Source organism: Halichoeres trimaculatus, unplaced genomic scaffold, assembly GCF_033239565.1.
Source record: "Halichoeres trimaculatus isolate MK-OKI-2021-1 unplaced genomic scaffold, fHalTri1.1 fHalTri1_scaffold_16, whole genome shotgun sequence".
NCBI lineage: Eukaryota > Metazoa > Chordata > Actinopteri > Labriformes > Labridae > Halichoeres > Halichoeres trimaculatus.
In genome coordinates, this window is record NW_027437194.1 from 22,069,470 (window position 1) to 22,096,350 (window position 26,881).

A 26,881-nucleotide genomic window follows, 5' to 3' on the forward strand; every position below is an offset into this window, starting at 1 on the left:
CCAGCTGATCCTCTGAGGATGGAGATGTTCTGGCTTCACATGAAGGTCCATGTAGACTATCAGTTCTTGGTTTTAGTCCAGCTCTCAGAGGTTCTAAGAGGATCTCCTCCTCCTCTGATCTCTCTGTGTCTCCCTCCCTGTCTGAGCGAGGCTGACAGGGAAGAGTAGCGTCAGCACTGCTGGCTCACAGATGTGGTTATGAGAAGCCGCTCAGACAGCGAGGCAGAGGATGAGGAGGAGGAAGAGGAGGCCTGAGAGACACCGACTGGGTGTAAACATTCAGGAGGTGTTGATGTGATGCTGATAGTTCAGTCATGCATCCTCTTCCTCCTCCTCCTCTTCCTCACAGAGTGATCTCTGCAGCAGTCACACACATGGAGCTGAGCCCAGGCAGATGAATCTGTTCGAGGTTGAGTCTGTCCGGGCTGTGTGCGGACTCCATCATCCTGCATGCCAGCTGAGGCTTTAACACAAACCTTTGACACAGATTATTGTCACCAAAAACCCACCATAGATTTGCTCGTTCAGATTTTTCACTGGAAAACATAAACCTGAATATTTCAGGAGGGATTTGGGGCTTTAAAGGGCCAGTTCCCCTCTAGGAACATTTCTGTCACCCCCCCCTGAGTGTTGTTTCTGTCCATTCAGGTCATTCCAGGGTGAATTCCTAACGTTAAACCTTTCCACCCAAAAAAATGTCTCCCAGAGCTCAGCTGCCATCTGTCTCCACACAAAGGGATAAAGTGTTTACACCAGCTTTACTGATAACTCTGATTTTATTCTGTTTTCCTGGAAGAGAAACAGTGTTTCTGATAACTCTTCAGAAAAACACTGAACCACAGGAAACTAGTTTACCTCTACAGCAGCTTCAGCCCCACAGAACAGGACTGCACATCTCAGAGCGTTTGATTCACAGAGCGGATCTATGTCTGCTGATCAAACCTGAGCTCATCACTGAATGGTTAAAGGATGGTTTCAACATCATAGGGCATGAATCAAACAGCAGAGACAGAGTGGTTTTAATATATTTGAATATATTCATATATTACACATTTAATACAGGCAACATGAGAAATCATAAAGACACAAAGTGGCTGTGATATTGGTAAAAATGTACAATTTATGAGAATCATTTACACAATTGTTGCTCTCTTTATACTCTGTTTAATTCAACGTACAAAGTAAGAAAGGCCGTGACAGTAGAAGAAGAGGAGGAAGAAGAAGAAGAAGAAGACGAAGAAGCCCTCTGACGTTTATTCTGACGTTAAGTCCGGACAGCAAGAACCAGCTCGCCAAGACGGAAACAACCACTGAATCACGTTTGTGCTTTATTCGAAAGAAAGGTCACCACGGACTGAATTACTGAGACACGACACAGAGCGACACGTTTACATCGTTATCAGCCGTCGCTGTATTAGGATTTCATGTAAACTTTGACGATCTTAAAACGTTTGTACAATATGACAGATCGACTCAAACCGTCCACTCATCTGAGGAAACACGTCTTCTTTGAATTCTTACAATCGACTTGATTCTGACACACTGAGGACTGTGAGGACTATATCAAACATCACTAACATTAAAATGTGGTCAGAGCATTTGATAACTCCAGTAGGAGTTGTTTTCTGAGCTCTCAGAGTTCAATTAGCCTCGTGACGCACAGTGTTTGAAACTCAGCCCTTAGAGGTCGAAGGAAACTGTTCCTCTGATATCCACGTTCGGGTTAGCTAAAATACGACGTCTTAAAGAAGGCCAGCCTCAAAAACAGCAAACTTGACAAGTTAAGGCAGGAATGAAGCACCGAGAGCTAAACATGGCCGAACTCTCTGTCTCATTGACTGTACATGAAGTGGACGCAGCCTCTTTGATGAATGAGTGTTGGTGATGAGACACATACTGCAGCACAGATCTCACACAAGAGACTAAAACCTTCACTTGATTAGAAACAAAGAGTTTTATAAGCAGTGACTTTAGATAACAGAAAGGTTATCAAGCTGAATAATGTCTGACTTGGCACATTTTGGTTGGCAGTTGAAGATTTAAACACCACAGAGCTAACAGTGATGTTAGCTAGCAGCTATGTTAGCTAACAGTGATAACTGACTTTTTGGATACTGTTCAGTTGGCAGCTGAAAGTGTACAGAAACCAAAGAGCACAGAGCTTCTAAAGATTATAAAGAGTCTAACTTTTTAGTGAAGCCTGAAGTCTTTAATTCAGTTTAAGATCAGTTCAAAGTCCGCTTAGCTGCTTAGCCTCACAGTTAGCTAGAGGAGGCTGACAGTTTGTAACAGCTGCTGTGACTCTGCTGTTCTTATTAAATAAAACCTGCTCCCTTCTACATTTTCATGGTTATCTTTTTAGTTAGTGATCAATCAAGCAGAGGCGAAATGCAAGCAGAGTTAAAAAAAAAAAAAGAAAAGAAAAGAAAAGAAATTAAAGCAATATATCATTTTAAAAAACCCCATAAAACTTTGATCTCCTCACCCTGAGGCTGAGGGAACTGCTCACCAGGTAATTTTTTTTTTTTGTTTAAATTATGAAACTATGAGGCTGAATCCACGTCCTGTAAACAGTCTATGAACCACCATTCTCTATCTTCTTTTGCTGTTTAGAGGTTTCAGGTGTTAGATCCCAGCATGCAATGGGGCAGAGGCAGGACAGGTGAGCTATCTCAAAGGCAGTGCTGCTGTGTCACCAAATCCTCAGAGCAGACGAGTTAAAGCGCTTCAATCATTAATCCTTATTGTGCTACTGCTCGTTGACATCCCAACGTTGACACACTCTACGACAGAGTGTGTGTCTGTGTGTGTGCGTGTGTGTGTGTGAAGGGCTACAGACGAGCTTTGAGTAGAAAAACATATTAAAAAAAATCATCGATCAATCACAGAAAGCAAAAATTGATTCATTAATTTCTGGAAGACAGCTCGGTGTAAAAATTTCCCTTCATCATCCTTATACGGAGTAAAAAAGTCAGTCAGAGCTTTGCTTATCGTCTGTGCTGTGGCGTAAAAAACAGAGAAGGTTTGATTCAGGCACGTCTCTGTTATTTGGGCACAAATGTGAATAAGAAAAATTAACTGCCTGTTTAGAAAAAGTCCGTACTCGACTTCTTTTTTAAAGCATCGAACATATGACACAAGGGTTAGAGTCGGGATGGCAGATTTTCATTGACGAAGACTTTGAATGTAAAAAAACACAAATGACTGTATGGAAAGGGGTTCGTAAAAAGATGTGATCAGAGACCCTCAGAGGGGACAGTTGATAAAAGAGCTCAGATCAGAAGCACACGTGTGTCGAGAACCTGGACTCACTTGTTGCTCACTGAAGCACAGAGAAGAGGAGGCACTGAGGTCAGACTGGTTCTGTGTTTGTTTGAAAGCACTTGGATGTTTTTTTAAAGGTCGAGTTTGTGCCACGAGTTGGTTTAAGACAGATTCTACCTTTAATGCTTCATCGCACACGATGCAAAAAGACAAATCGTGAGAAGTAAAGGAGGAAAGAGGGAGAGAGGACTCGGTAAACAGAAGAGATCTGAGTCAGAGAATATTCAGCGTTAATATTTACAGATCGGAGAGAGGCAGAAACCTTTTCTCTTCCATGCAGGCAGGATCCTGTTTCTGTTCCCTAAAGGCTTCAAAGGATGGATACAGAGAGGAGAAGGAGCTTTTAAAGATTGTTAGTGCACTTTTTTCTTTTTATGATTTCAAATACAATATAAATTTTTATCTAATCCATAAAATGTTTCCGACTATACAAAAGTGAATTGATCAGAAAGCATCATTAGACTTCATATCTACACGTTTCCTGAAGCTCTTCTTTCTTTAGACAGTGTTCAATACTCAGTGCTGCTTTACTGTAGTGAGTTTCCTGCTTCAGGGACAAGCTGAGCACAGGCTGCGCTCGGGTGGATCCAGAGGTTTGAGGCACCTCCTAAAGTTACCGACTTTTCATCTGGAGAAGCAGAAGGATGAGTCGCCTCAGCAGTCGGCCATGTAGCGTCCTGAGAGAGGAGCAGAAAGAGCAGGCCAAACCGAGGTGAGAGGAGGAGTGAGCATCAGACAGCACCAACAAACATCATGATCACACACATTTGATGATCTGTGCTAACGTGAATCATGTTTTTAAAACTTAACCAAACTAAATGTCTGGGTTGGTTAAAGACTAATATCCTCTGATTGTCATCCAGCAAAGACATTCTGACTTCTTAACACTCTGAGACTTCTCTGCATCAGATTCATCAAACTTTAAGTTCAGGTTCAGGGTTGGAAAAGGTCCAAGTCAAATGTGATATAATCCACTGAACCTGTCTTTTCGTAATTTTGGATAAAATCAGTGTAAATGTGAGAATTATATGTAAGGGATTTTTTTATTTTGCATAAAACATCTCCAAATGATAACAATAATAATAATAATAATAATAATAATAATAATAATAATAATAATAATAACAACAGTAATAATAATAATAATAATAATTATTATTATTATTATAATTATTATTATTATAATTATTATAATTATTATTATTGTTATTATTATTATTATCATTATTTTTATTACTATTATCATCATCATATTAATATATTATTATTAATATTAACATATATAAAGTTCTTTTTAAAGTCAAATGTTATATTTCTGTAAACAAGTCCAAAATTATGAGACAAATATGAAAAAGTGAGTTTTTTTAATTCAAAAATGACCCATTTTGATACTACAGACAATTCTAGAGTTTACACCAGTATTTTTTTTTATAAGTTTTGCATATGTTTGTGTGTTTTTGTGTATTTTAATGTCTATAATTTGTATTTCACTTGCATTGACCCTTTTTCTGTAGAAATTAGATATTATCTAACAACTTTGTATTTTACCTCTTTTCTTTCATCATATTTATGACTTTATTTCCGATAAATTTAATCTTTTATCTGATGAATACTTCGACCCTCATTGTCCATGGCTGGCAAGTGTCACACAAATTGCAAATTGCATCTGTTATTGTGTTATTCCGTTTATATTTGTGATTTGGCCTTTGCAGATTGTCTCACACTTACCAGCCACTGTACTCAGCTTCTTGTTGTAACTGTTATCCCTGAGTCCTCCTCACGTTGTCTGGATGTGTGTTTGTTTAATCATTTAGTCTCACTGTTATTGTTTGATGACGGGTCTTCCTCAGGTTTACCTCTGTCAGGTGTTTATAGATGTAGCAGGTGATTGGTGTGTGTGTGTGTGTGTGTGTGTGTGTGTACCTGTTGCAAATCTCTTCTTGTTGAGTGAGAGTCTGAACCCGCTCCCCTGAAGCTCCATGTCCACTCCAGACAGAGTGCTGCCCTCGTTCATGAACTGAACCGCCAGGGTGGAGGGGCTGGACGGGCCGTTGGACAGCTCAAACTTGGCCCTCAGAGAACCAGAGCCTGGGTCAGACACACACACACACACACACACACACACACACACACACACACACACACACACACACACACACACACACACACACACACACACACACACACACACACACACACACACACACACACACACACACACACACACACAAAAGATAAATGTTTGATATGAGAGAAACATTGTGTGTGTTTGTTTTCTGTTTTTATATTTGAAAAGAGTAGGGATCATGTTATCAGAGACGACATGACGTCAGATTTTATTCCTCTGTAGAAGAATAAACTCCATGAAGTAAACAGCTGAGTTAACATCCTCCAGATTAACCTCCAGTCAGCCTGTTAGTCTGAACACAGATTAATGAGGACATGAGACGGAGGACTCACCTTCATTTTCAGACTTCTCTGAGATGTCACTCAGCTTCCACAAACACTTGTTCTGCTCTGCGTTCCTGAATGAAGACAGTAACCTGGAGGTCAGGAGGTGTAACTACAGCAGAAATATTTTAAACTGATGAAAGAAATAGGGTGATGTTGTACCACAGCGAGCTGGGCAGAGACTGCATCCCCGTCACTCCTCCATCCACAGGTACTAAGATCTGCACGTTGGTGAGAGGACCAGGGGTCGCCATGGACTCAGGGTTATATCTGTAATCCACCCGTAGGTCTGACGTGGTCGGCGTGCACTTCCAGTAAACAGCCAGGTTCAGGGGAGTGGAGTGGATCCCATCAGACATCACCTGGACACACACACACAGAGGAACACAGAAACAGGGTCTGAGTCTGAGGGAGTATAGTTATCTAGAGGGTTTGTGGACCTGTCCGTAACACCTTCTCTTTCTCTATGTCGTTCCCCTACACGTGAACTCAAACTGTGTGGACTGAAGTTTACCACCTGCCAGCTGATTCAAATCAAACCAACAGAAGATAAATCAGAATGTATGAAAATAAAGCTGATAAGCTGGTTTGAAGATACGGAAAATACCTCTTTGGTGAATTTGTTTAAGGGTCTGAAAAATGGGCACAGACAGTTTGAGAGACGGAGATTAACAGAGGATAAGAGAAGTATAGCCCAGACCACAAGTCTGAACTGTTCAGATATGACTCCCTCTTTGTCTGCAGGTTCTGCACCTGGATCAGGCTCTCATGTGGTTTTCACTCACCTGGTATTTGAGGATGTCCACGTTGTAGTACGAAGCTGAAGGATTCTGTTCAGACGCTTTCCTGAGATACGACGTCAGGGCTGACATGTTGAACCAGAAGTCCTTAGAGTTAGAGTCACTTTGGGAAGGATCACTGAAAACACACACAAATACCAAAAAAAAATCAGTATTACTGGAAAGAAATATAGAAAAGAGCATTTTTAACAACATAATACCTTTTGATTTCAAAACTATGTCTCCCCTAAAGTAAAAGATGTTGACAAATACTTAATAGCTCTTTTTCTGACAGCAGGCAAAAAGGCTCTCACTGGAAAATGATCGATACAGACTGGCCCTACAGTGAGTAAGTGGATAGATGTGACAAATGACATTTTTTAGGATGGAAAAGGTAACTTTCCCTTTAAACTTAAAACTAGACATGTTCAGATCACAATGGGCAAAATGGGTAAAATATGTTTAACTTCTAACTGACTTTGTTGATTAAATGGTAAGAACATGTTTTTCTTTTTTTAAACTTTTACTGTTGTTATTCATTTTAATTCCTTGTGTCATAATATTATATTTTATTGGTATTATTCAAATGTTTATTAGACCAGATTGCAAATATTGCTTGACTTGTTTTATTTTTGATGCTTTCTCTCTGGATATATATAGTTTTTGATTTGCCACAAAAAAGATAAAACAAGTCTATAGAGAGTAAAATGTAGATAAAAGTTTTAAATAGGGATGCACGATATTATCGGCACAATATCGGTATCAGCTGATAAAAGCTTAAAAACACGTTAATCGGTATTGGCAGATATGAAAATTTCTGTCGATAAGCACAGCCGATAAGGTGCTATTCAGTTAGGATTATTATTATTTTCCATCTTAAAAATAAGCTCCTTAAATAAAATGTAGCACTTCATTTATTTGCACTGCAGAGCTCTGTGTCTGTCACCAGGTTGTTACAGTAGCTCTAAAATAATCAAATGCAACTTGGTTATGTTTAAAAATGCATTGTACATTTAAAGTTCATGTGATCTAAAGAAATTATTTTTCTGTATTTCAATACTGAATGTCTTTAGTTTGAAAAAATAATACAGTTCTTATTTATGGGAAAATCAAATGTTTTTAGTCTTGTTTTATGTGTGTTTCTTAAACAAATAAGACCATCACAATAAGAGTAACATATAAATTCCAGTACAGGATAGACTTAGCTTTACAGCGAAAAAAACAAACAAACTTGTGATTATCAGTATCGGTATCGGTATCGGTATCGGTATCGGTATCGGCCAAAAGGGGTTTCGATATATCGGCATACCGGATATCGGCAAAAATCCAATAACGTGCATCCCTAGTTTTAAACTGTATTCAAGGAGATAAGAAAGAAGTATACTTCTTTGTTATGGCTTGGATATTGTATAATTGTACTTAAAATGATCTATGGCACAAACAAAAAGATTTTTTTAAATTAAAAAAAGCTGAAAACATGAATGATATAAATAACATGATGCAGAAAAAAACATCAGTTTCATCCCATCCAAGAACCACCGTCCATTTCCCGACTCTTCAGTAACAGAGGAAGTTTTTTTGAGGCTTAAAGAGTAAAAGTTGTCTGAAGCTTCAGAGAAACACAGAAACACAGACTGTAAATCTCACACTTTGTATTTTCTGAGTTTGATTCAGAAATCTCTCGCTGTTAAACCTTCATAAACACATGATGGGTTAGTGTTTGGCAGGTTGTTGCTGTTGCTGCTTCCTGTGCATCCTTTCACAATAAGAGCAGATGCCAGAATAAAGTGAATGTCGTCCCTAATGTGGGCTCATGTATCTGAAGGTGTTGGAAGACTGGGTGAACCTTCAGTCCTGTAGAAAGACTTTGTTCCCTCTCGCCCTCCTCCTCCCCCTCCCCTGCTTCAGACTGAAGAGGTGAGACTGATGAATGTGTTTAAAATGAAGCAGCTGCTTTATGAAGTTTCTGTGGGCGTGAAGTTTTTCAGAGGCAACGAGCTGCTGGAAAATATTTCCCTGACAGCGTAATGAAAGCTTTATGTCAGGTTACTAACTGAATTTCCTCTCTCTGACGCAGACCACATCTCCTCCTATCATCCAGTCCAAACCTCCACATCAGACCTGCTCCTCAGCGCTCTGACAATCTGATTCAAACAGGACCCAGTGGGTCTAAATCACCTGAAGAGGAGCTGCTGGTTGGGCAGGATCTGCTCCAGTCTGCTGGTGTTCTTCAGTCTGAAGGTGAGCACGGCTGGGGAGGGGTTAGAGGTGAACACCTTGATGATGCCCATGGGGAAGGACAGCGTCATGTCACCTGTGATCTTCACGATGCACCTGAAAAACAAACAGAGAGAAAGAGCTTTTTTTAACACTCAGAGAGTCTCAGACAGATCAGTTCTCGGTCAGGTTCAGGTCTTTCTGAAAATGTTCCTGGAGATCAGGGAAGAATATCTATCAGCTTTTCCTGTGCAGCAATGTGAGCTCAAACTGCTTCAATCTGAAGAGCAGATATCACCCTGAACCAGCTCAGGTAAAAAAACACCTTCCTCCTTCATCACAAACATGTGAGCGTCTCTGTAAGTCTGATATGAATCCAGGGTTTTTTTCTACATTTCGAGGAGCCTTTGGTGGTTTTGGTGCAGCAGCAGGTCTCCACCTCACACCGTGTCTCTGCTGCATTGCTTCTGAAATGTTCCGTGAGCTAATCCCTGAAAAAATGAGCCGTTTGCACAGCAGCAATTTAGCAGCAGTTAACCAATAAAAGGCCGTATGTTTCCTCTGCCCCACACCATAATCTGCCTCCTGGAGGTTATCCACTCTGAAAGAATGGTGTCAGACGAACACTAAACATTCCTCACAGGCAAAGCGGGACACACTAACACTCTGAGGCTGTGCTGGCTTTGGCAGGGTGCATTATGGGTAAAGACTGTGCGGTCAGGTCCCTGTACTCTTATGGTTTAAGGTCAAATATGGAGAAAAATGTGCGTGCGTGCAGGTCTGAGTATGGGCCTGTGGCAGCCAGAGGTCATGTGAGACTCACTTAGTAGGATCAGCTCCTTTGAAGTAGGCATTAACCGACTCTGTGAAGGCCACGGCAATGGGCAAAGCATCCTGGGATGCCAAGGTCACAGGGCTGGGACCCCGAGACGTCCCTTAGGAGAGAGGAAGAGGAGAAAGTTTAGGTCTGTGAAGAGCCAGCAGCAGGTTGGACGTTTCAAATCAGATGTGAAAATCAGAAGCTTCAGGCAAAGAGGCATCACACAGTTATCAGTATTTATATCATTAATAGATGTTTCAGTCATTAATATATTAAACTCATTAATGCATTACAGTCAGTACATTCCGTTATTCAGGGACATGTTACATCAAATAAAACACTTTAAATATCTAAGACTGTGATTCTCTGTGTGAGAGTTTGAAACAGATGTAACTGGACCTCGTGATTAACACAAAATCTTGAAATTAATGGGACAAATAACATCAGCAGGAAAAAAAATGTATTGCAGTGCTTTTAATGACCAGCAGAGGGCGTTTCTAAACTTAGGCTCTGACAGATTGAGAGTGGCAGGATATTTCGCTGCGTTCCATTTGTACTTTGAACTGGGAAGTCAGGAGTGGGAGTGCCAAGTTAAAAAAAACTTGCCTTAACAGCAGTATTTCTGTATATAAACACAGAATAATGCTATGTATACAGCTGATTTATTGTTACAAACACTAGTCAGAAATTCTATAATGAAAAAAAATATAACAGGAGCTTAATTACTGTTTGCCCCTCAACTCGTAATTTCCTACTGGGAACTCAGGGGTGGTGTGGGTGCTCCAACTTACAAGTTAGAAGTTCCAACATCTGGGGGTGTTCCAACTCGGAACTGGGATATTCTGACTTCCGAGTACAAATGGAACACACCATTTATAACCCTGTTCCGCCTTGTACCAAAGCTTGATGCCTAGGATCACTTGTTGACACCTGTGATCTGCTCTTAGGGTACTAACAGAGACTTTAATGAGGATAAAATTTTGTAGCTGTTCCATAACACACTTTATTGTTCCATATCAGAGTGTATTATTCCTTGTAGCACCATATTGTTGTTTTTATTAATGTGGCTTTCCATAATTCACTGTATTGTTCCATATTGCACCATAATGTTCCCAATTTTTTCACTTTGATTCATATTGCACCATATAGTTTCATACAGGGATGCACTGATCCACCTTTTTTGGTTTCGATACCGATACCTGGGTTTTGTGAATCGACTGATACCGATACTGATCCAATTTCAATGTTAAATAATAATCTGCATGCCCTACTGTGAGATAACACTGGTTGAGTGTTGAGTAAAAGACAAAAAATGAGTACATATGGAATTACCAAAGTTGAAATTTATCTAAACTTTGAGTGTTTAAATGTTTAATAGCATTTTAGTGTAAACAAAGCTTTAGAACTTCACAAATGAATATTGAATTGTAAAATTTTATAGCTCTAAACTAAATCATAGTTTAGCCGCAGTGTCAAGTTTGGACTGATCCTTTCTTGCCAACAAAATACCTGATCCAGCTTTGAGAGCCTGGATCGGGGCCGATACCAAATACCAGGATCAGATCAGTGCATCCCTACTTTCATATCCCATTACTTATTCATTCATTTTCCGAACTGTTTATACTGTTGAGAGTCATGGGTGGCTGGAGCCGATCCCGGCTGTCATTGGACAAAAGGCGGGACATCCCATCATACTGTTTTATATGGCTCATTATTGTTACATACAGCACCGTATTGTTCGATATTACACTGTATTGTTCTACATCACACCTTAAACTGTTTCATGCTGCATCATATTAGTCTATATCCCACCATATCATTTCGTATTGTACTGTACAGATCCATATTGAACCACATGGTTTCATATCACACTGTACTGTTCTGTGTCCCATTATACAAAGTTGTACCATATCTAACCTTTGATTCATATCTGATTGCTCCATATGCTTCTTAACCATCTTTTTTATCTTGGTGCTGTATATATTTTATCTAAACTTTAAATTATTTATTTACTTATTATTTTTTAGTGAAAATTTGTATTCAGTCTGACTGACTTTAATTGAGCCCAGTGTCATCATCTCCTTTAGTCTTATTGATGTTCTTAGCTTTTAACTCCTTGCATAGTTTTTATTGCCGCTTGTATGTCAATTGGTCTTTGTTTGTGTTTGTGTTTCTGTCTTTTACGAGCTGCTCCACACAAATTTCCCCATATGGGATTAATAAAGTTATATGTTACATTATGTAATAATGTTAAACATTCAAATGCTAAATAAGTCGTTACAGAATTGTTATTTAATTGAATTATTCTGTTGTTAGGAAAGGATGCAGGATGTGAGGAAAGGTGAAAACAAAGAGAACATTCAGGAATTAAATCGCATGACATAAAGATATCCATTTCTCCATTAGCGCCTGCATTCAGAGTGGCGTTTGTTAGTCTGAGTCAAATTCAGAGGATTCTTCTCTTCAGTCATACCTGCTGGTGTTTCACATCGCTTCTCAAAGGTCGGCAGCTTAGCTATGAACACATCGTCCTCTTTACACCACATCAGAGTGAAAGAAGGAGAAAAGAAGAGGAACAAACCCAGAGAGTGAGAGGATGAGGTGAGGCTGACAGAGGCACAAACGTTTGATGATTTCAGGCTGATATGACCTCACAGAGCTAACTGATGCTAATCATGGTAGCATTAAAGCCATGAAGAGATGGAAGGATCAAGAGTGTGGAGAGGAAGACTCACTCTGACTGAGGAGGAAAAAGGGAGAGAGGGAGAGCAGCTCTGGTTCAGGGGAGGAGAGAGGAGGAGGAGCAGAGGTGTGCTCAGCTCCTGCGAGGAGTCGAGGAAAGGAAGGAAGGCAGGAAGGAAGGAAGAGGAAACTGAAGGTTGTTTTGCAGAAACAGGTCAGTAAGAAGCTGGAGAAAAGGAGGAAAAACAGAAAGAGGAAAGTTGACAGACTCACCGACAGTGGGGGTGTTGGCAGCGCTCAGAGAGGCGTTTGAGGACAGGGAGGAGGAGCTCTCCGCCCGGGCGAGTGGCGCTGGAGGAGGAGGGCTGGCGTTCGATGTTTTGGGAGGGCTGAAGGGTCGAACCTGAAGTAAGAGTTGGTATTACAACAATATTTCTACTTTTTAACCTAACAGGAAGGAAAGTCTGAGACAGTGTGTGCTCTCACAATTTCATTGATCCCCGTGAGTTTCCCAGAGGATAGTTTGGGTCGAGAGGACGGCCGAGGAGGAGGCACCAGAGCCCCGGCTGTCAGCGGGGTCGTTGGTCGGTTTGGCACCGGAACTGCAAGAAGAAAAACACAAACATCACTGAGTCGGGTTAGAGACCGAAAACAGCACCTGGATCAGGTTCAAAGTACAGCCTGACCGTGACCTCAGCCACCAGGATGTTAAGGAAAGTTCTCAGAGCGCTGGTCAGGCTGTAGTGCACGTTCAAGAGTTCACAAGATGCAAGAGAGCTTCATTCATTGATTCACAAAACTGTCACACTCAAAATAAAAACACAAACATAAAAGCATAACCTGTTTACAGAAGTAAAATCAAAAAAAGAAATATTTCAAAAACATTTCGAACGAAATAATACAAAGGGAAACTCAAAGACAGACATCAAACCAGGCAGTAAGTCAAACAGACATTTCAAACCCAAAAACAAAACCAAACAAATTAAAAAAATATTCAAAACAAGCGTCTTTAATGATGAAACCAACACATGAACTCAAAGGTAAAAAAGTAAAACACCAAACTGAGTCCAGACCTCAGGCACACATCAAGTCTCATCCATCATGGATTGTGTTACCGTTTGTGAAAGTTTTGTTTGTTGGAGCTGCAGTCGTCGTCCTGTCAGAGAAAACATCCGAGAAACCGGAGCTGTGCTCGTCTCTGCTTCCTCCAGCTCTGCTGAACGCCTCGGCAGACTCATCGGACAGGAAGCGACTCAACCTGCCAGACTGCGGTCTCTGGACCTCCTTCGGTGCAAACCCAGAGCCCTGACGACGAGCTGGAGTGAAGTTATCACTGAAGGCGATCCACTGGCTCTGGGACCAGGACACGGCGGAGAAGGCGTCTGAGCTCTTTGGAGGACTGGAGGCTGAGGGGCTCCTGATGGGGTCGACAGGCTCCGTGGGCAGGGTGATAGGGGCGCTCTGGGCCCTCGCTGGGACTGGTTTGAGGGCTTGGAAAGGGTTTTCGGGGGAGTCCCAGGGAGAGGATGTAGACGAGGAGAACGAGGAGACGTCTTTGGACTGCTCTGCCAGAGGAGGAGAGCGCTCTGGCTGTAGCGCCGTCTCAGCTGAGGGGGGCGATGTGATCGAAAGAGGTGATAAACACAACAAAGACCAGGTACAGAACGTAAACTGATCAGAGCTTTAGTCACACAACAGCAAAACAACAGCATCCATATATCAGTTAGTGTCAGTTCACAACCATCAATGAGTCAGAAAATAAGAATTAATCTATTTTAACCTGAGAGAGACACATTCAGATTACCAGCACTGAGGAGTCCCAAGAACAAGATGTTTTATAACAATATAACGACAAAATCTTCTTCTTCTGGTGTTTGTGTAAATGTTTTCCAACAGTACGAGTGTTTGCTCGCTGCTGTCAGAGGATAACTGTGTGACACAAAGTCTCAGCGTATCATCATTTCAAACCTCAGTAAGTGACTGTGACTAATGTTCCTAAAATCACTTTTTTTTATTACAGAAAAGTTCCTGTGAAGGACTCTGGGTTAGTGTGCATTTTGGCGCCCCCTCTGGACAAAGTGTCATATTGTTCACTTTGCTGGTTTTGTGCTGAATATCTTTAATCAGAGTTTGCCCTACAATGAAATCTCCCCTAGTTTTCTTTTACCGCTCACACGTGTCACTGAGCAAAGTTCTTAACCATGTTTCAGTCTGTTTCATAACCAGCACAAAGCACCAGTAAGGAACTTCCTGTTTGTGTCCATTGTGGCGCCCCCTGTGGACAAATATTAACTTTAATTTCTTTGCTGATTTTATTTGTTGTGTTTTCTTGTAAAATAATCTTTACTGTCCTCAAATAGACTTCCCTCCCCAGAGGTATCAGGAGGTAAAACCAGAGTTTAGACGTGATCTGGTCTGGTTTGATTTTGTAGACCATAAAGAAGCTTCTTTGTTAATTTCAATGAGTTTATGAGCAGTCAAAAACTCCTCACAGGATCTTTAAAGCAGCTCGAGGAGCTTTAACGATCTGAATGGCCAAAGTTTAACTTTTTTTCTGACACTCAAACCGACACATGAGTCACACTGAAGTCATCCTCTAATAAAATGTAAACATGCAAATCAACAATTCCAAAGCATGAACTCTCAGCAAAGGTCAGTTTATCCAAATGTCAATATAACATGCATTAAACAAAAAACAGCTCAAACATTGAACAGAAAAAAAACCCAAACAGCTGACCACACATGTAACCTGAGGCTCACACGTGTTACCTGAGGCCTCTGGGAGAAAGACGTCGTCGAGCAGTAAAGATGGAGATGAAGGGATAGAAAGGAAGATAGAGGCGAGGTCTGACAGGAAACGATCAAACCAAAATTAAAACAGAAATAAATCTAAAGAACAAAAACAATTCAAATCTTTTTAAACAAAAATAAATCAATAAATGAAATAAAACAAACATGCACAAAGAAATCCAGACCAAATGAACTTATGAAAGTTGAAACATAAAGTCTGTGCTTTGCTTTCCTCAGGTGTGTGATCTGTGTAAACCCACAGAGTGTGTGTTAACCTGTAGGGTGTGATGTGTGTGTAAACCTGTGTGGTGTATCCTGTGTGTATGTGTGTGTGTTAGCAGCTGAAGCGTCCTCTCTGCTCACGGAGAGATTTAAAGTCTCTAAGCCGTCCTGAACTCCTCCTCGTATCCTAATCTCAGCTCCGTGAGATGCTCTTTTGACTTCTAAGCTGAGACCTTTGACAGAATCCAGACTTTGTTTGACAACATACGTGCCAGGAGGCTTAATATCCGACCTGCTGACCTCAGCTAGGTGCCAATTAACTGTGGATTAGGTTTAACCCGGGCCGTGGGTCAGCGCTAATGTCACTCTGTTTAAACACGGGAGTCAGCTCTGAGGCCACGAGAGGCTCACTGAGGCCGCTGCGTGGTTTGAACACTCCATCAGGTTAGTTAAGACACGAAGTCTGCACCTGCAGCTCCATCAGCTCAGTAAATACCACCCTCACCTGTTTCCCTCAGAGCACACCTGGGTGCAGAGGGACCTGAGGTTCAGGACACGTTAAAGGCAGGAGAGCAGCAGGACCAGGTCAGGGGATCTGGATCAGATGATGGTGGTTTGGGGCAGAAATAAGAGTTTGATCTCCTCTTGTCCTTTATTAGACCAAACAACACCAAGATCTCTGTTTCCAAATATTTACCACATTGTCAATCAACTCCGATCTCTGCAGCAGGAACCTTAGACCCCCCTTGCTGCTACTGAAACAGAGTTTCACAAGAACCACGTCCTGTCCTTCTCCATCCTGTTCTGGTTCAGACAACCAGGTAGCTGGAGTCATGTGACCTAGGACGTCCCATCTCAATGATCCTCTCCTCATTCATGTTGGTCTGTAAACCCTCCTGGCCTGGCTCTGCATATTGGGTCAGTTTGTTGTTGAAGTAAAGTTAAAAATGTTCTGATGTCAATACTGGGTATCTTATTTTGACAGTGAACCAGATGTTTCAATGTCTAACTTCATATCCAGATTAGCCTGCTCTGAGCTGATGGATGCCTCGACATTAGGAAGAAATAAATGTCTATCTGATCCAGAGGACTCTGACCTGAAGAAGCTGAGGCAGCTACATGTGTGTGACATGTGTGTTCCAAGGTTATAATAGTTAACTAAAATGAAACTAAAAACGAAAACTAAAATTCAAAATACATTGCAGTTAACTCAAACTAATAAAAACTAGAAAAGAAAACAAAAACGATAAGTAAACTAAAACTGTATCTTGTGTTCACAAAACTAACTGAAACTAACGAAAATGATGGATAAAAAGTCCTTAGTTATAGTTTTTGACAACATTATTAGCCTTTAGGGGTTTAAATTAATCCAACACATTTTCCCAACTAACTTTATGACAGTTTTCGGCAGTTGTCAGCGCCTTACAGCACCATCATAGCAACATACTGGAACGTACTCGTTTACTGCACTGACTGGCTGTGCGCTGTGCTGCAACGAAACTTAGTGGAGCAATGAATCAGAACATCTGTTATAGTTTAACTGCATATGAGTCTGACTTTATTGTTACAGAGTCCAAGTTTCTAATTATTAAAGCTCATATTATATTTTTTTATATAATTTATGTTTATATTATTTTATGTGATTTATGTTACCATTATTTTTATATAGTTTATGTTTATGTTTTTATTTTAAGTTTATATTATTTTCTTGCGTTTAAGGCAGCAGCCAACAGTTCAGTATCAGCGTTGACTGAGCGGTGAGCACTATGTTGGACTTGAAAATAAACAGTATGACAAAATATTTACTCTGACCTTTTTGAATCCTGCACCTGGTTAATAAGGTATGAAAAACTAAAACTAAACTAAAACTAAGCCTTGTTGCAAAAATCAAAACTAAATAAAAACTAGAATGCCTGCTCTAAAACTAATTAAAACTAATCTGTAATTGAAAAAAAATGTCATGACTAACTAATACTAAACTATAATGACAAATCCAAAACTATTATAACCTTGGTGTGTTCATACGGTGACTTTAAGTGTCGATAAACGGAGCAGGAGAGCAAACCTCAGGGTGTAAACGTCATCAGGTATTTCACAGTTTAAAGATGCTATGAGGAGGATCTGTTTTAGTTGCACTCCCTCGCCACCTTGTGGCCTGGAGTCTTCTCACACTGTTGTAAATTACTATAGGTGAGGCATGTGGTGGTTTTAGAATCGAATGGAGATTGGATCAAAAAAAGATTTCTTTGTTCAGGACAACTTTGTACAGGACACAACACACCGAGGAAAGGCATTTATCAGTACAGTTACAAAGAGCTACAGTTTGAAACGTGACATCAAGCAAACATTGTTGCAGCCGGCTATATGTTAGCGGCATCAGCAACCCAGTGCTCCAACGTATCCGCAGGCTAACGTGACAAAAAGTAAATACTGTCAGTTTGTAAGTAGTTTGGTAGCCGTTTATATTTAGCACAGCTGGCGGTCTGCTGCTTTAAGACATGTCCGTGATGTGTAACGTTAGTAAATCCTGGTTAGCTATGTCCTGCCTGTCGTCTACCAAACAGAGCTTACGTAACCTCACTCTTCATTTTATTGATAGACTCTCAAGTTTGAACAGACCACTGCAGAATAACTGCTGACTGTGAGTTGGAGTGAACATTAGCACAAACAGTTCAGTTCCTATTACAGTGCGAGCTAAAGGCTAATTCGCTTTTAGCTCGGGCTCCTGTGTCCACTATCACTACAAAATTAGCCATAGAAATTGATTCAGCAGAGAAAAACACAGATCTCTGTGTTTTATCTCTTCTCACTACTGAACTTCGTCAGCCAGCGTGGTGTTGTCATAGAGACCTATACATGCCGTAAACCAGTCCAGTCCTGGACGACCTGAACTGGAGGCTAAGAAGTAGCAATTTAAAATAACTTGTAACTAGCAATATTGGCGCTGATAATCTCATTTTAAAGAGTGGATTACAATCAGGCATCTAGAAGAGACTTTTTCAAGATCACTTTCAAACTCCTCACAGCCCTTATAAGTCTCCAGGTGTGAATGTTTGCAGGATGAGGCTAAAGTGGACTCTTGGGATTACCTGTTGATGAGGAGGCAGAGAGGGAGGAGCTTCCTGTGAGCGTGGGACCGAACGGGTCCAGAGAGAGGAGGTCGTTGTTGGCGAGTCTGCAGACAGAGAGGGAAGTTAAACTGTGTTTGATCTACATCACAATCAGAAAACAAACTCTCTAAAAACATGAAGTCATGGTGGAAATCTCAGCGCTCTCACTCACTCGTATGTTGTTGGCACTCTGGGTTTGGCCAGCTCATCGCCTGCAGGAACAACAAACAGAGAATTAAACCTGCAGACGTTCAGCGAGCGGTGACAGCAGAAACACTTTCACACCAACCAAGAACTGAAACTGAATCCAGACTCCAGAGCTTTTCATGGCCTGTGTTCAGAAAGTGGAGTCCAATCTTCATCACACCTTGAAGCAGGAACATAAACTGAGGTCTGGACTCATCCAGTGAGAACAAACGTCTGCCAGCAGGAATCAGAGATCGATGTGCAGTGGGTTAGAGTCAGTGTTTCTCTCTTTCTCTCTTTTTTCTGCCTCACGTTAAAAACCTGATTCTGACCCAAACACTGCAGAAAGAGTTAACGCTGACGTGTTTTAATCTTTGGTAACACTTCAGGACAGCAGGAGGAGGAGGAGCCAGTGAGTGTGAAACAGACTGAAACTCTGCTTTGTTCTCCTTTCACTTCTCTCTGAAGTGTTACGAAACATTACAAGAAGCAACCTGAAGCAGTGAGGAAGCACCAGAGATAAAAAAAAAAAAAACAGGTCCCAAAATAAAAACTGAAATCTGAGTTAAACCTAAAAAAAATCTGCAGGAGAGGACGCAGCGTCAGTGAGGTTAGCTGGAGTCAGCCGGCTGTAAAGCTCCGATCAGGGGACAGAGAAGAGGAGGGTGAAGGGTTATAACTGCTGGATGGAAACATACTCACCGGGACCTTTAGAGGTCAAAGTGGACCCTGTCTTCACCCCTGAGCGTGTGTAGAGTATAGAGCTTTAGGTAAGAGCAATCAAACTCCCACCTTACGTCAGCCAACTCAAGACTTCACTCTCATATTTTACCACTCTTTCTTTCAACTTTCTTTTTTGTTAAACATTTGCTACTTCTTCCTGAAAATCTCGTTTTTTTTCCCTCTTTGCATTTTTAATCCTTCAGGTCTTAAAATCAAAGGCGTCATGTTTTCAATGTGAAGCCGTTTTCTCCTCCTGCCTGCTCCTGTTCTTGCTCTCTGTCAGTCCACTGTATGTTCGACTCCTGTGTTTCTCCGTGGCCTGTCTGATTTATACATTTGATGATATCTTCAAATAAGATGTTATCTAGGTTTGGACTTTTGAACTTTTATTATCCTTTTTTTTTTATTTATTTATTTTTTAATTGGGCAACAGGACAGGACAGTGATTGATTGCACAGGTAGCTATGATAATTATAATAATAATAACGTTTTATATATATATATATATATATATATATATATATATATATATATATATATATATATATATATATATATATATATATATATTTATATATATAGATAAATGAATAAAAACACGAAAGGATAGTTAAAATAATAATACTAATTATTATTATTTTCATTACTATTATATTATATATATTATATATTTATATTGTATATACTATTTATTATTATTATATTTATTATTATTATTATTATTATTATTATTAAAAAATGTAATAAAAACAAGGGTAACAATAATAACTACAGTAATTAGAAAAATAGTGACAACAATAATAATGATAAATTTGCAAAACGCAAGACCTGAGATAATTTCTCTACGTATAGACACCCCCATTCACACATCCTTTTAAATGTATATATAATTTTTTGTTAATGAATTGAGTTTAGTATGACACTGCTCCAGAGTCCGCATCTGTTGAGATCTGTTGAGAACCATCCTGGGGCTTCCAACCAAACCTGCAAACCCCCCCACCCCAGAATACCCCAAAGTGCATGTAGCACAAGCCCCTGTCATGAGTTGAACTTTTGTCATCTAACTTCCTGGTAATGCTTCAGTCTGAATAGGAATATTTGACATTAGATGAAGTGAAATGCCTGAAAATTCGGTTAATAGAACAAACAGAGGGGTTTTGGAGCCCTGTGGGTGTTTTTGTCACTCAGCTCGTTCTCAGGTATCTGATAATATTTCATAAAGAGGAACCAAACAAAGCATCTCCTCTTCTTTCTGTACAGACTCAAAAAAACTGTCTCCCCTGAGCTTTAAGAAAGTGTGTAAAGCTATAATACCTCCAGGTGAGACCTTCAGGTGCTGCAAAGGCTCACAGTAAACACTTACATCAGACTGAAGAAGACTTCTGACGTGCTTAAACGTAAACAACTCATTCAGAAACTCATCTGATTTGTTCCTCAGGGGGAAATCATCCTTCAGACCCACGTTCACAGAAAACAGCAGATATTTACTTTTTCTCAGGACGTGTTGCTTTTGGCTGAGCTGTCTGGATTCTCCTCTTTAAAAACAACTCAGGCAGAGACGAACGTGGAAGAGAAGTCATACAGTTGACACTCATCTCTCTTCACAGTCACACAAAAACACACAAAAGCACACAAAAACACAGAGAGAAATGGAGATACTCACTGGACTGATTCCTCCGCATTTGACCCTGGAAACACAAACACACACCTTCATTAGTAATTAATTGGTTAATGTGCTTAAAATACACACACACAGAATTTAAACTCTTTGGAGCTGAATAAATAAAATCAGCATATTGACACAGGAAACATAAAACAGACTAACAGAGATTTCTTAAAGTTTCTAAAGTTTTCTTTGTGAGCTTGTGTGTGTCCCTCTCAGTTTAAACTCCTTCAGTCGTTTCTTTGTGAACTCAGCGCTCTGAAGCCCTTACCCTCTCTGATGGTGTTTGTTTAATAATATTTATCACCTAAAGTGTAAAAACTCAATAAAACCCTCCTGTTTTAAACCCTGTGATGAATTATTCCCCACGGTCCAGGACTTTTTCCACCTCAGACTCAGACTCAGTAAATCAGCTCCCCTCTCACATACCAGAGCTTCAATTTAGGGTGAAAGATTCAGACGCTCAGAGCCGTGAACCGGACTCTAAACAGTGGCCTCAACACTTCGGCTTCTCCTCTGACTCAGACTGGAGGTAAATCTGAGGAAACACGCTGTGAACCTCCAGATATGTCGATTAAGTCCACAGGGTCAGAGAGAAACGCTCAGACTCAGAGCAAAAAGTTTCAATAGAGAGTTTGTTTTCACAGGAGGAGAGCTCCAGGTCTGAGGAGAAGAAAGGGAATCAAACGGGTTTATGAGACACAGCGAGCAGGACGAAGAGCGAGCACAGCCGAGGAGTTTAACCAGGAGAGAGCTGAGGGGCCAACCTTAGTCCCACAGGCGCTAAACGGCAAATGGGTTCAATTACGGCTCTCAGAGGCCACACACACGACTTCCATTTCTGTTTCAATAAAAGAAACACCGCAGAGGGACGGACGGGAGGAGGAAGGAGAGAAGAACGAGGGCTGGGAGGAGGAGAAAATCTAATTCACACCAGATGATCCATCGGACGTCACCTCCTTCAAAACTTTCTCTAGATGAAGAATTAAAGAAGTCTTAAAATACAGAAAGAGAGGAAGGTAGATAACATCTACATGTCTGTGTCTCTGTGCTCCTTCTGGTTTGAGTCTCAACTTAAACATAAACTGAAATCAAACACTTAAAGGCCAAAAACATCCTCTGTAAACATAAAACTTCTCTTCATCATGAGCTCTGAGCAGAAAGGAAGAAAACACAAGATAAAAAAACACAAACGGAGCTCGTAAAGAGTCGACGAATCACCACAAATACATGATGAGTGAAAGGAGGAGAGGGCTCCAAGAAAAACAGAAACAGAAAGAAAACAGAGAAAGGGAGGAGGAAAGAGGAGAGGAAGAAGAAAGGAGGCAAAGAGGAGAGGAAAGGAGATAGGTAAGTAAGGAGGGAGGAAGTCAAACACAGCTGAGGAGACGAGGGGAGGAGATGTCGTGACATGGATGCAGGCGAGTGAAACACTCCATCACACTGAGCGTGCCCTCTCAGCCAACACAAACGCACACACATACATACAAACATAAACACACACAGTCACACACACACACACACACACACACACAGTAGTGTGTTCGAAATTTTAATGGCAGCATCTATTTTCACAGAGCGGCAACAGAGGAGGAGGAGGAGAGAGATCCGGAGAGAGTGATGGTGAATGAACGTCTCCATGACTGAGGTCACAGATCACACTGTGTGTGGATGTGTGTGTTACTGTGTGTACGCTTTTAAAGTATGTGTGTGTGTGTTTCCTGCTGCACAGGGTTCCCTTAAGTGCTTACGAGGCTAGCAGCCTATGAGTGTGTGTGTGTCTGTGTGTGTGAGAGTGGGGAAAGGTACAAACATCAGATCTCTAACTCAGAGCTTATTCCTGAGTTGTGGATCGTTCTCTAAAGTTTCCCTGGATCTCTTCCCCTGAGTCTAAATCTGAGTCTAGGTCTAAATCTGGGCCTGAGTCTGGGTCTGAGTCTTGATAAAGGGTGTGCCTGCGTAGAGGTAGAGCCCTTGGTGGTGTTTGGAGTGATTCAGACCTGACGTAAACGTAGAATAAGCTCTGAGTGAGTTTTTTCTGAGAGCAGCAGCAGACTGAGGGAGTTTAAAGTGAGGGTTATCATCTTCCTGTCGCCCTCTACTGTCGCTCAGGCAGAGCTGCAGCTGTCAGCCTCTACCTGGTCCCTGTGAGTGTGTGAGAGTCCTACCGAAGTGGACGGGGACAGGATAATATTTCCGATAGAGGCCTTCAGCTCGTCGATGGTGGCTCGGTTCTGATGTGTGCCGTTGTTGGGCTGCAGCGGTTTGATTTCTACATGAAACTTCCTGTGCTCATCCTCGTCCTCTGAGTCACTGGACGAGTAGAAGGAATTCTCTTTGGCATGTGAGCGCGGAGGAAGAAGGAGAAGTTAAGGAGAACAACAGACATGGGTCAGTCTACAGCCTCCAGTTTGCTCTGACTGAGGTCTGAGGTCAGGCTATAGACCAGCAGGAAGCAGAAAACACACACACACAGAGTTAAAGCTTTGCCATATACACTGAGAGGATCAGCAGCTTCATACGGAGGAAAGGATATCATTCTCATTGGCCTCAGGCCGGATACAGAAACCCTCTGCGTCCACCTGAGGAAGATTCTGATGGGACACAGAGAAACGAGAGCAGAACAATGTTTAGATCAAACCTGAGGCAGTTAAAAACACTGATTTACTCAACAGGAAACATATTTGTGTGTATGTGTCAGAGTGTACAGGCTGTCTCACAGCATTCTGGATGTCGATGGCTCCATAGTATCCAGGGGGAGCGCCGTTGGCCGTGTTCTACGAGCAGAAACAGAGAACGACTGAATGAGCGACAAACAGGAAGAGGCAGACAGAGAGACAGAGACAGAGGGCGAGCGTTACAGCAGAGAAAATAAGTGATAAAAACTGCTCACCGCTGTTTCAACTTCTGTCGACTCCCTGACAGACAAAACAGACAAGTGAGAAAATAAACACAGATATATGGAGCATAGATTGGGTAAAGATGGACAGCAGATGATCACTCACGTGGAGTCTGTGTCCTTGTCTTTCCTTCGTCCTGGGATGCCAAATGGTTTCCTCTTCCTGGGTTTAGCTCCTTAGACACACACAGACACACAGACACAGACACACAGACAGTTTAAGAACAGGAGGAAGTTTTACCTGTGTTTGTTAAACCAGCAGTCTGCTTCACACACTCTGTGCTTCACTCTGGAGTAGGGCTGAACAATTTATCGGATTCAAACCGACATCACACTGCAATAGAAGACCTGGAGGAAATATAGTAACTTGTACTCGTTCTCCCTAAGAAACAGCAAAAGTCAATCTGCTTGTTTCTATGACAAAAACCCTGTAAGCTACAGAGATCCATACAGTTAAATAATTGCAGCTGGCAGAGCTATACCTCTTGTTCACTTTATTCTGTACGTTTCTTTTATTCTGACTGACAACTGGAGGTCGGTAACATTTCAGTGTTCCTTTTTCTTTTTTTTTCATTAAAAATTGCAGGAAAGATGTGTTTATATGTTGAAAGTATTGTTTGTTGTATTGGTGTTCAGATAGAATGATTCATTGCTTGTGCTTAGTGAATAATTCAGAGGATCATACCACTCCCCCCCCCCCAAAAAAAAAAATAAAAAAAAAATAAAAAATATATAAATAAATACATAAATAAATAAAAATAAAAATAAAATAAAATAAAATAAAATAAATAAAATAATAATCAAATCAAATAAAATAAAATATTGCATATTGGTACAAAAATATTGCAATTAGATTATTTTTCTGCAATTGTTTAGCCCTTCTCTGGAGAGGTGAAACCTTTCTTCAACCTGCGCCTCCTGAATATGATGAACCTGGAGGACTCAATCTTTCTGGCCTCAGAGGATTTGACTAAAATAACTAGAGATACTGAGGATGAGGACCAGCAGAAAAATTAAAATACTTTTTAAACTGAGATTCTTCATGTTTGACTCTAGAGGCAAACAGCTGAACTTTTAAAATGTTTGAACATAGATATACAAATTCATGACCAACTAGGGTACCTTTCACATTTGCAACGATATGGTACCTGGCGCCGGTACCTGGTAATCGGTATCTTTTACCAATGGTACCAATTTTTAGCACTTCTGTGTGTTTATGTGGTAATATAAACATTAATTAGTTTAATAATAAAATCTCAAAGGTTTTCAAGTTTTTTTTTTCTCAAAATATAAACTTGTAATTCTGTGTCCAGCATGGAAAATCACCTACTCCTCTACTTCTTCTTCTGGTACCGTTTGATTTGGCGTGAATCAGTACTACAGACAGAATTCAGTTACCCTACCTATATAAGTACCTAATTCAGTACCCATCCCTATGACCCACTCCAGTTTTTCCCACTATAACAAACCAGAGAGTTTGAGATGATGATGTTGTTTTGAACTCTTTTAAAGAGGCAAGGGGTTCAGCTTTTCAAAATAAAAGACTAAATTATGTTTTTTCTTTATTTTTATGAATGTGTAATCTGTATTCTGTGATTGATGTGGCCTAACACTCAGATCCTCACAGTCAAGATGAATTCATTCATTCTAATGATTCAGCAGCTTCGCCGTTAAACTGTTCCTGTTTTATTTTGAAGCTTCCAAACCATTTCCTCTGTTTGCAGAGACAGTTATTTCTGACTCATGAAGTAAAAATAGAAAGAGACTTTGTGTGTTTTCTCTCCTGCAGAACTCCTGCACAGTGTGTGTCTCACTCTGGGTCTCACCTTCTGTGGCGATGGCTGTGTTACACTCCTCGAACTCCACGGCTCCTAAAGACACAAACAACGATCATTAAGGTTCATCAGGCAGAGGGAGGGTCAACGAGCCGCTGCTGAGAGCGCTGAGGATGTACATCACGCAATAATCACACACACACACACAGTGACACACACACAGTGACACAGAGCGGGGCTGGTCCCACGGGGCAGACGGGGTCAACAGCAGAGTTAACTGAGTGTCTGGTGGCTCTCAGAGACACTTCATCCTGAAAACACAAAGCTCAGCCAACACCATCACAACCCGATCACTGATCGATGATCAATGAGGGGGATTCAGCTGACAGCAGGTAACAACCTAAAGCCCCGCGCAGACACGCTCACACAAACACACACACACACACACACACACACACTAACCCTATTAGAATAAGACAAACAGACCCAGATTACATGCAGGGAAGTGTTTAAAGCCACATGGATAAATCTGCTGCGGGGCTTAGAGATGCCCTCTCCCCTCTCTGCTGCATGCCACAGCAAACACAGTCCTCATAAACCAACAGACGAGCCGCACGAACACTCAGAGAGCCGCTCAGAGCCGAGCAGAGCCGCTCAGAGCTGCTCAGATAATCGAGGAAATCTTCATTAACAGGCTGAACCAACAACACGTCACATCGAATCAGACCCCCGGCTCCAGCAGCACCAGCTTTTATTTCAGCAGAAGAATAATAAAGCTTCAGTTTACCAAGGAAAGATGATCCAAACAGGAAAAACAACAACGCTCACACTTCATTTAATGCTCATCAATTATACACTTTCACCTCCCAGCCTCCTCCTCCTCCTCCTCCTCCTCCTGCTCGTCCAGGGACTGTCACGCTCCAAATGTGCCTCGGGGAGCATTAATAGAGGCTTTTTAAAGAGGGGGACGGCACTTTAACACACACATGCTCTCACTGACACACTAAGAGGAAGACGGATGAAGAGCAGAGGCATGCGATGAGGCTGCGTGTCAGTCAGGAGGGGCCGGGGTGATGGAGTCTGAAAGACTTTGTTATTATCTCTGAGAGACAGGAGGAGAAACACTGACATCTAATGATTTAAAGTCAGACCTACACTTCAACAAATATCATTCCATTTTCAGTACAAACTTAAAGCCAAGAAAGCCTCACAGCAGAGAGAGGAAGAAAAGAAGAAGAGG

The 26,881-nt window shown here is 41.1% G+C and overlaps 1 protein-coding gene across 10 annotated transcripts in view; it reads right to left on the reverse strand.

Moving 5' to 3' along the window:
* Positions 1-1,014: 1,014 nt before the first annotated feature.
* Positions 1,015-26,881, reverse strand: part of fcho2 (FCH and mu domain containing endocytic adaptor 2) — a 56,329-nt gene continuing 30,462 nt past the window's right edge. Inside the window, exons 9-30 of one of the 10 annotated variants that reach the window (XM_074689912.1) lie at positions 25,693-25,737; positions 23,973-24,042; positions 23,861-23,885; positions 23,688-23,744; positions 23,502-23,561; positions 23,136-23,309; positions 20,968-20,992; positions 19,284-19,322; positions 18,568-18,607; positions 18,375-18,460; positions 13,389-13,880; positions 12,760-12,875; positions 12,547-12,676; positions 12,327-12,413; positions 12,065-12,124; positions 9,595-9,706; positions 8,733-8,888; positions 6,561-6,693; positions 5,938-6,137; positions 5,785-5,849; positions 5,248-5,412; positions 1,015-4,001 (exon numbers count right to left, since the gene is read on the reverse strand). In XM_074689912.1, coding sequence (XP_074546013.1) covers positions 3,979-4,001; positions 5,248-5,412; positions 5,785-5,849; positions 5,938-6,137; positions 6,561-6,693; positions 8,733-8,888; positions 9,595-9,706; positions 12,065-12,124; positions 12,327-12,413; positions 12,547-12,676; positions 12,760-12,875; positions 13,389-13,880; positions 18,375-18,460; positions 18,568-18,607; positions 19,284-19,322; positions 20,968-20,992; positions 23,136-23,309; positions 23,502-23,561; positions 23,688-23,744; positions 23,861-23,885; positions 23,973-24,042; positions 25,693-25,737 — 2,360 coding nt within the window. In that variant the 3' untranslated portion in view covers positions 1,015-3,978. The remainder of the gene's footprint in view (positions 4,002-5,247; positions 5,413-5,784; positions 5,850-5,937; positions 6,138-6,560; positions 6,694-8,732; positions 8,889-9,594; positions 9,707-12,064; positions 12,125-12,326; positions 12,414-12,546; positions 12,677-12,759; positions 12,876-13,388; positions 13,881-18,374; positions 18,461-18,567; positions 18,608-19,283; positions 19,323-20,967; positions 20,993-23,135; positions 23,310-23,501; positions 23,562-23,687; positions 23,745-23,860; positions 23,886-23,972; positions 24,043-25,692; positions 25,738-26,881) is intronic. The other 9 variants (XM_074689916.1, XM_074689915.1, XM_074689914.1 and 6 more) reach the window with 9 other exon arrangements.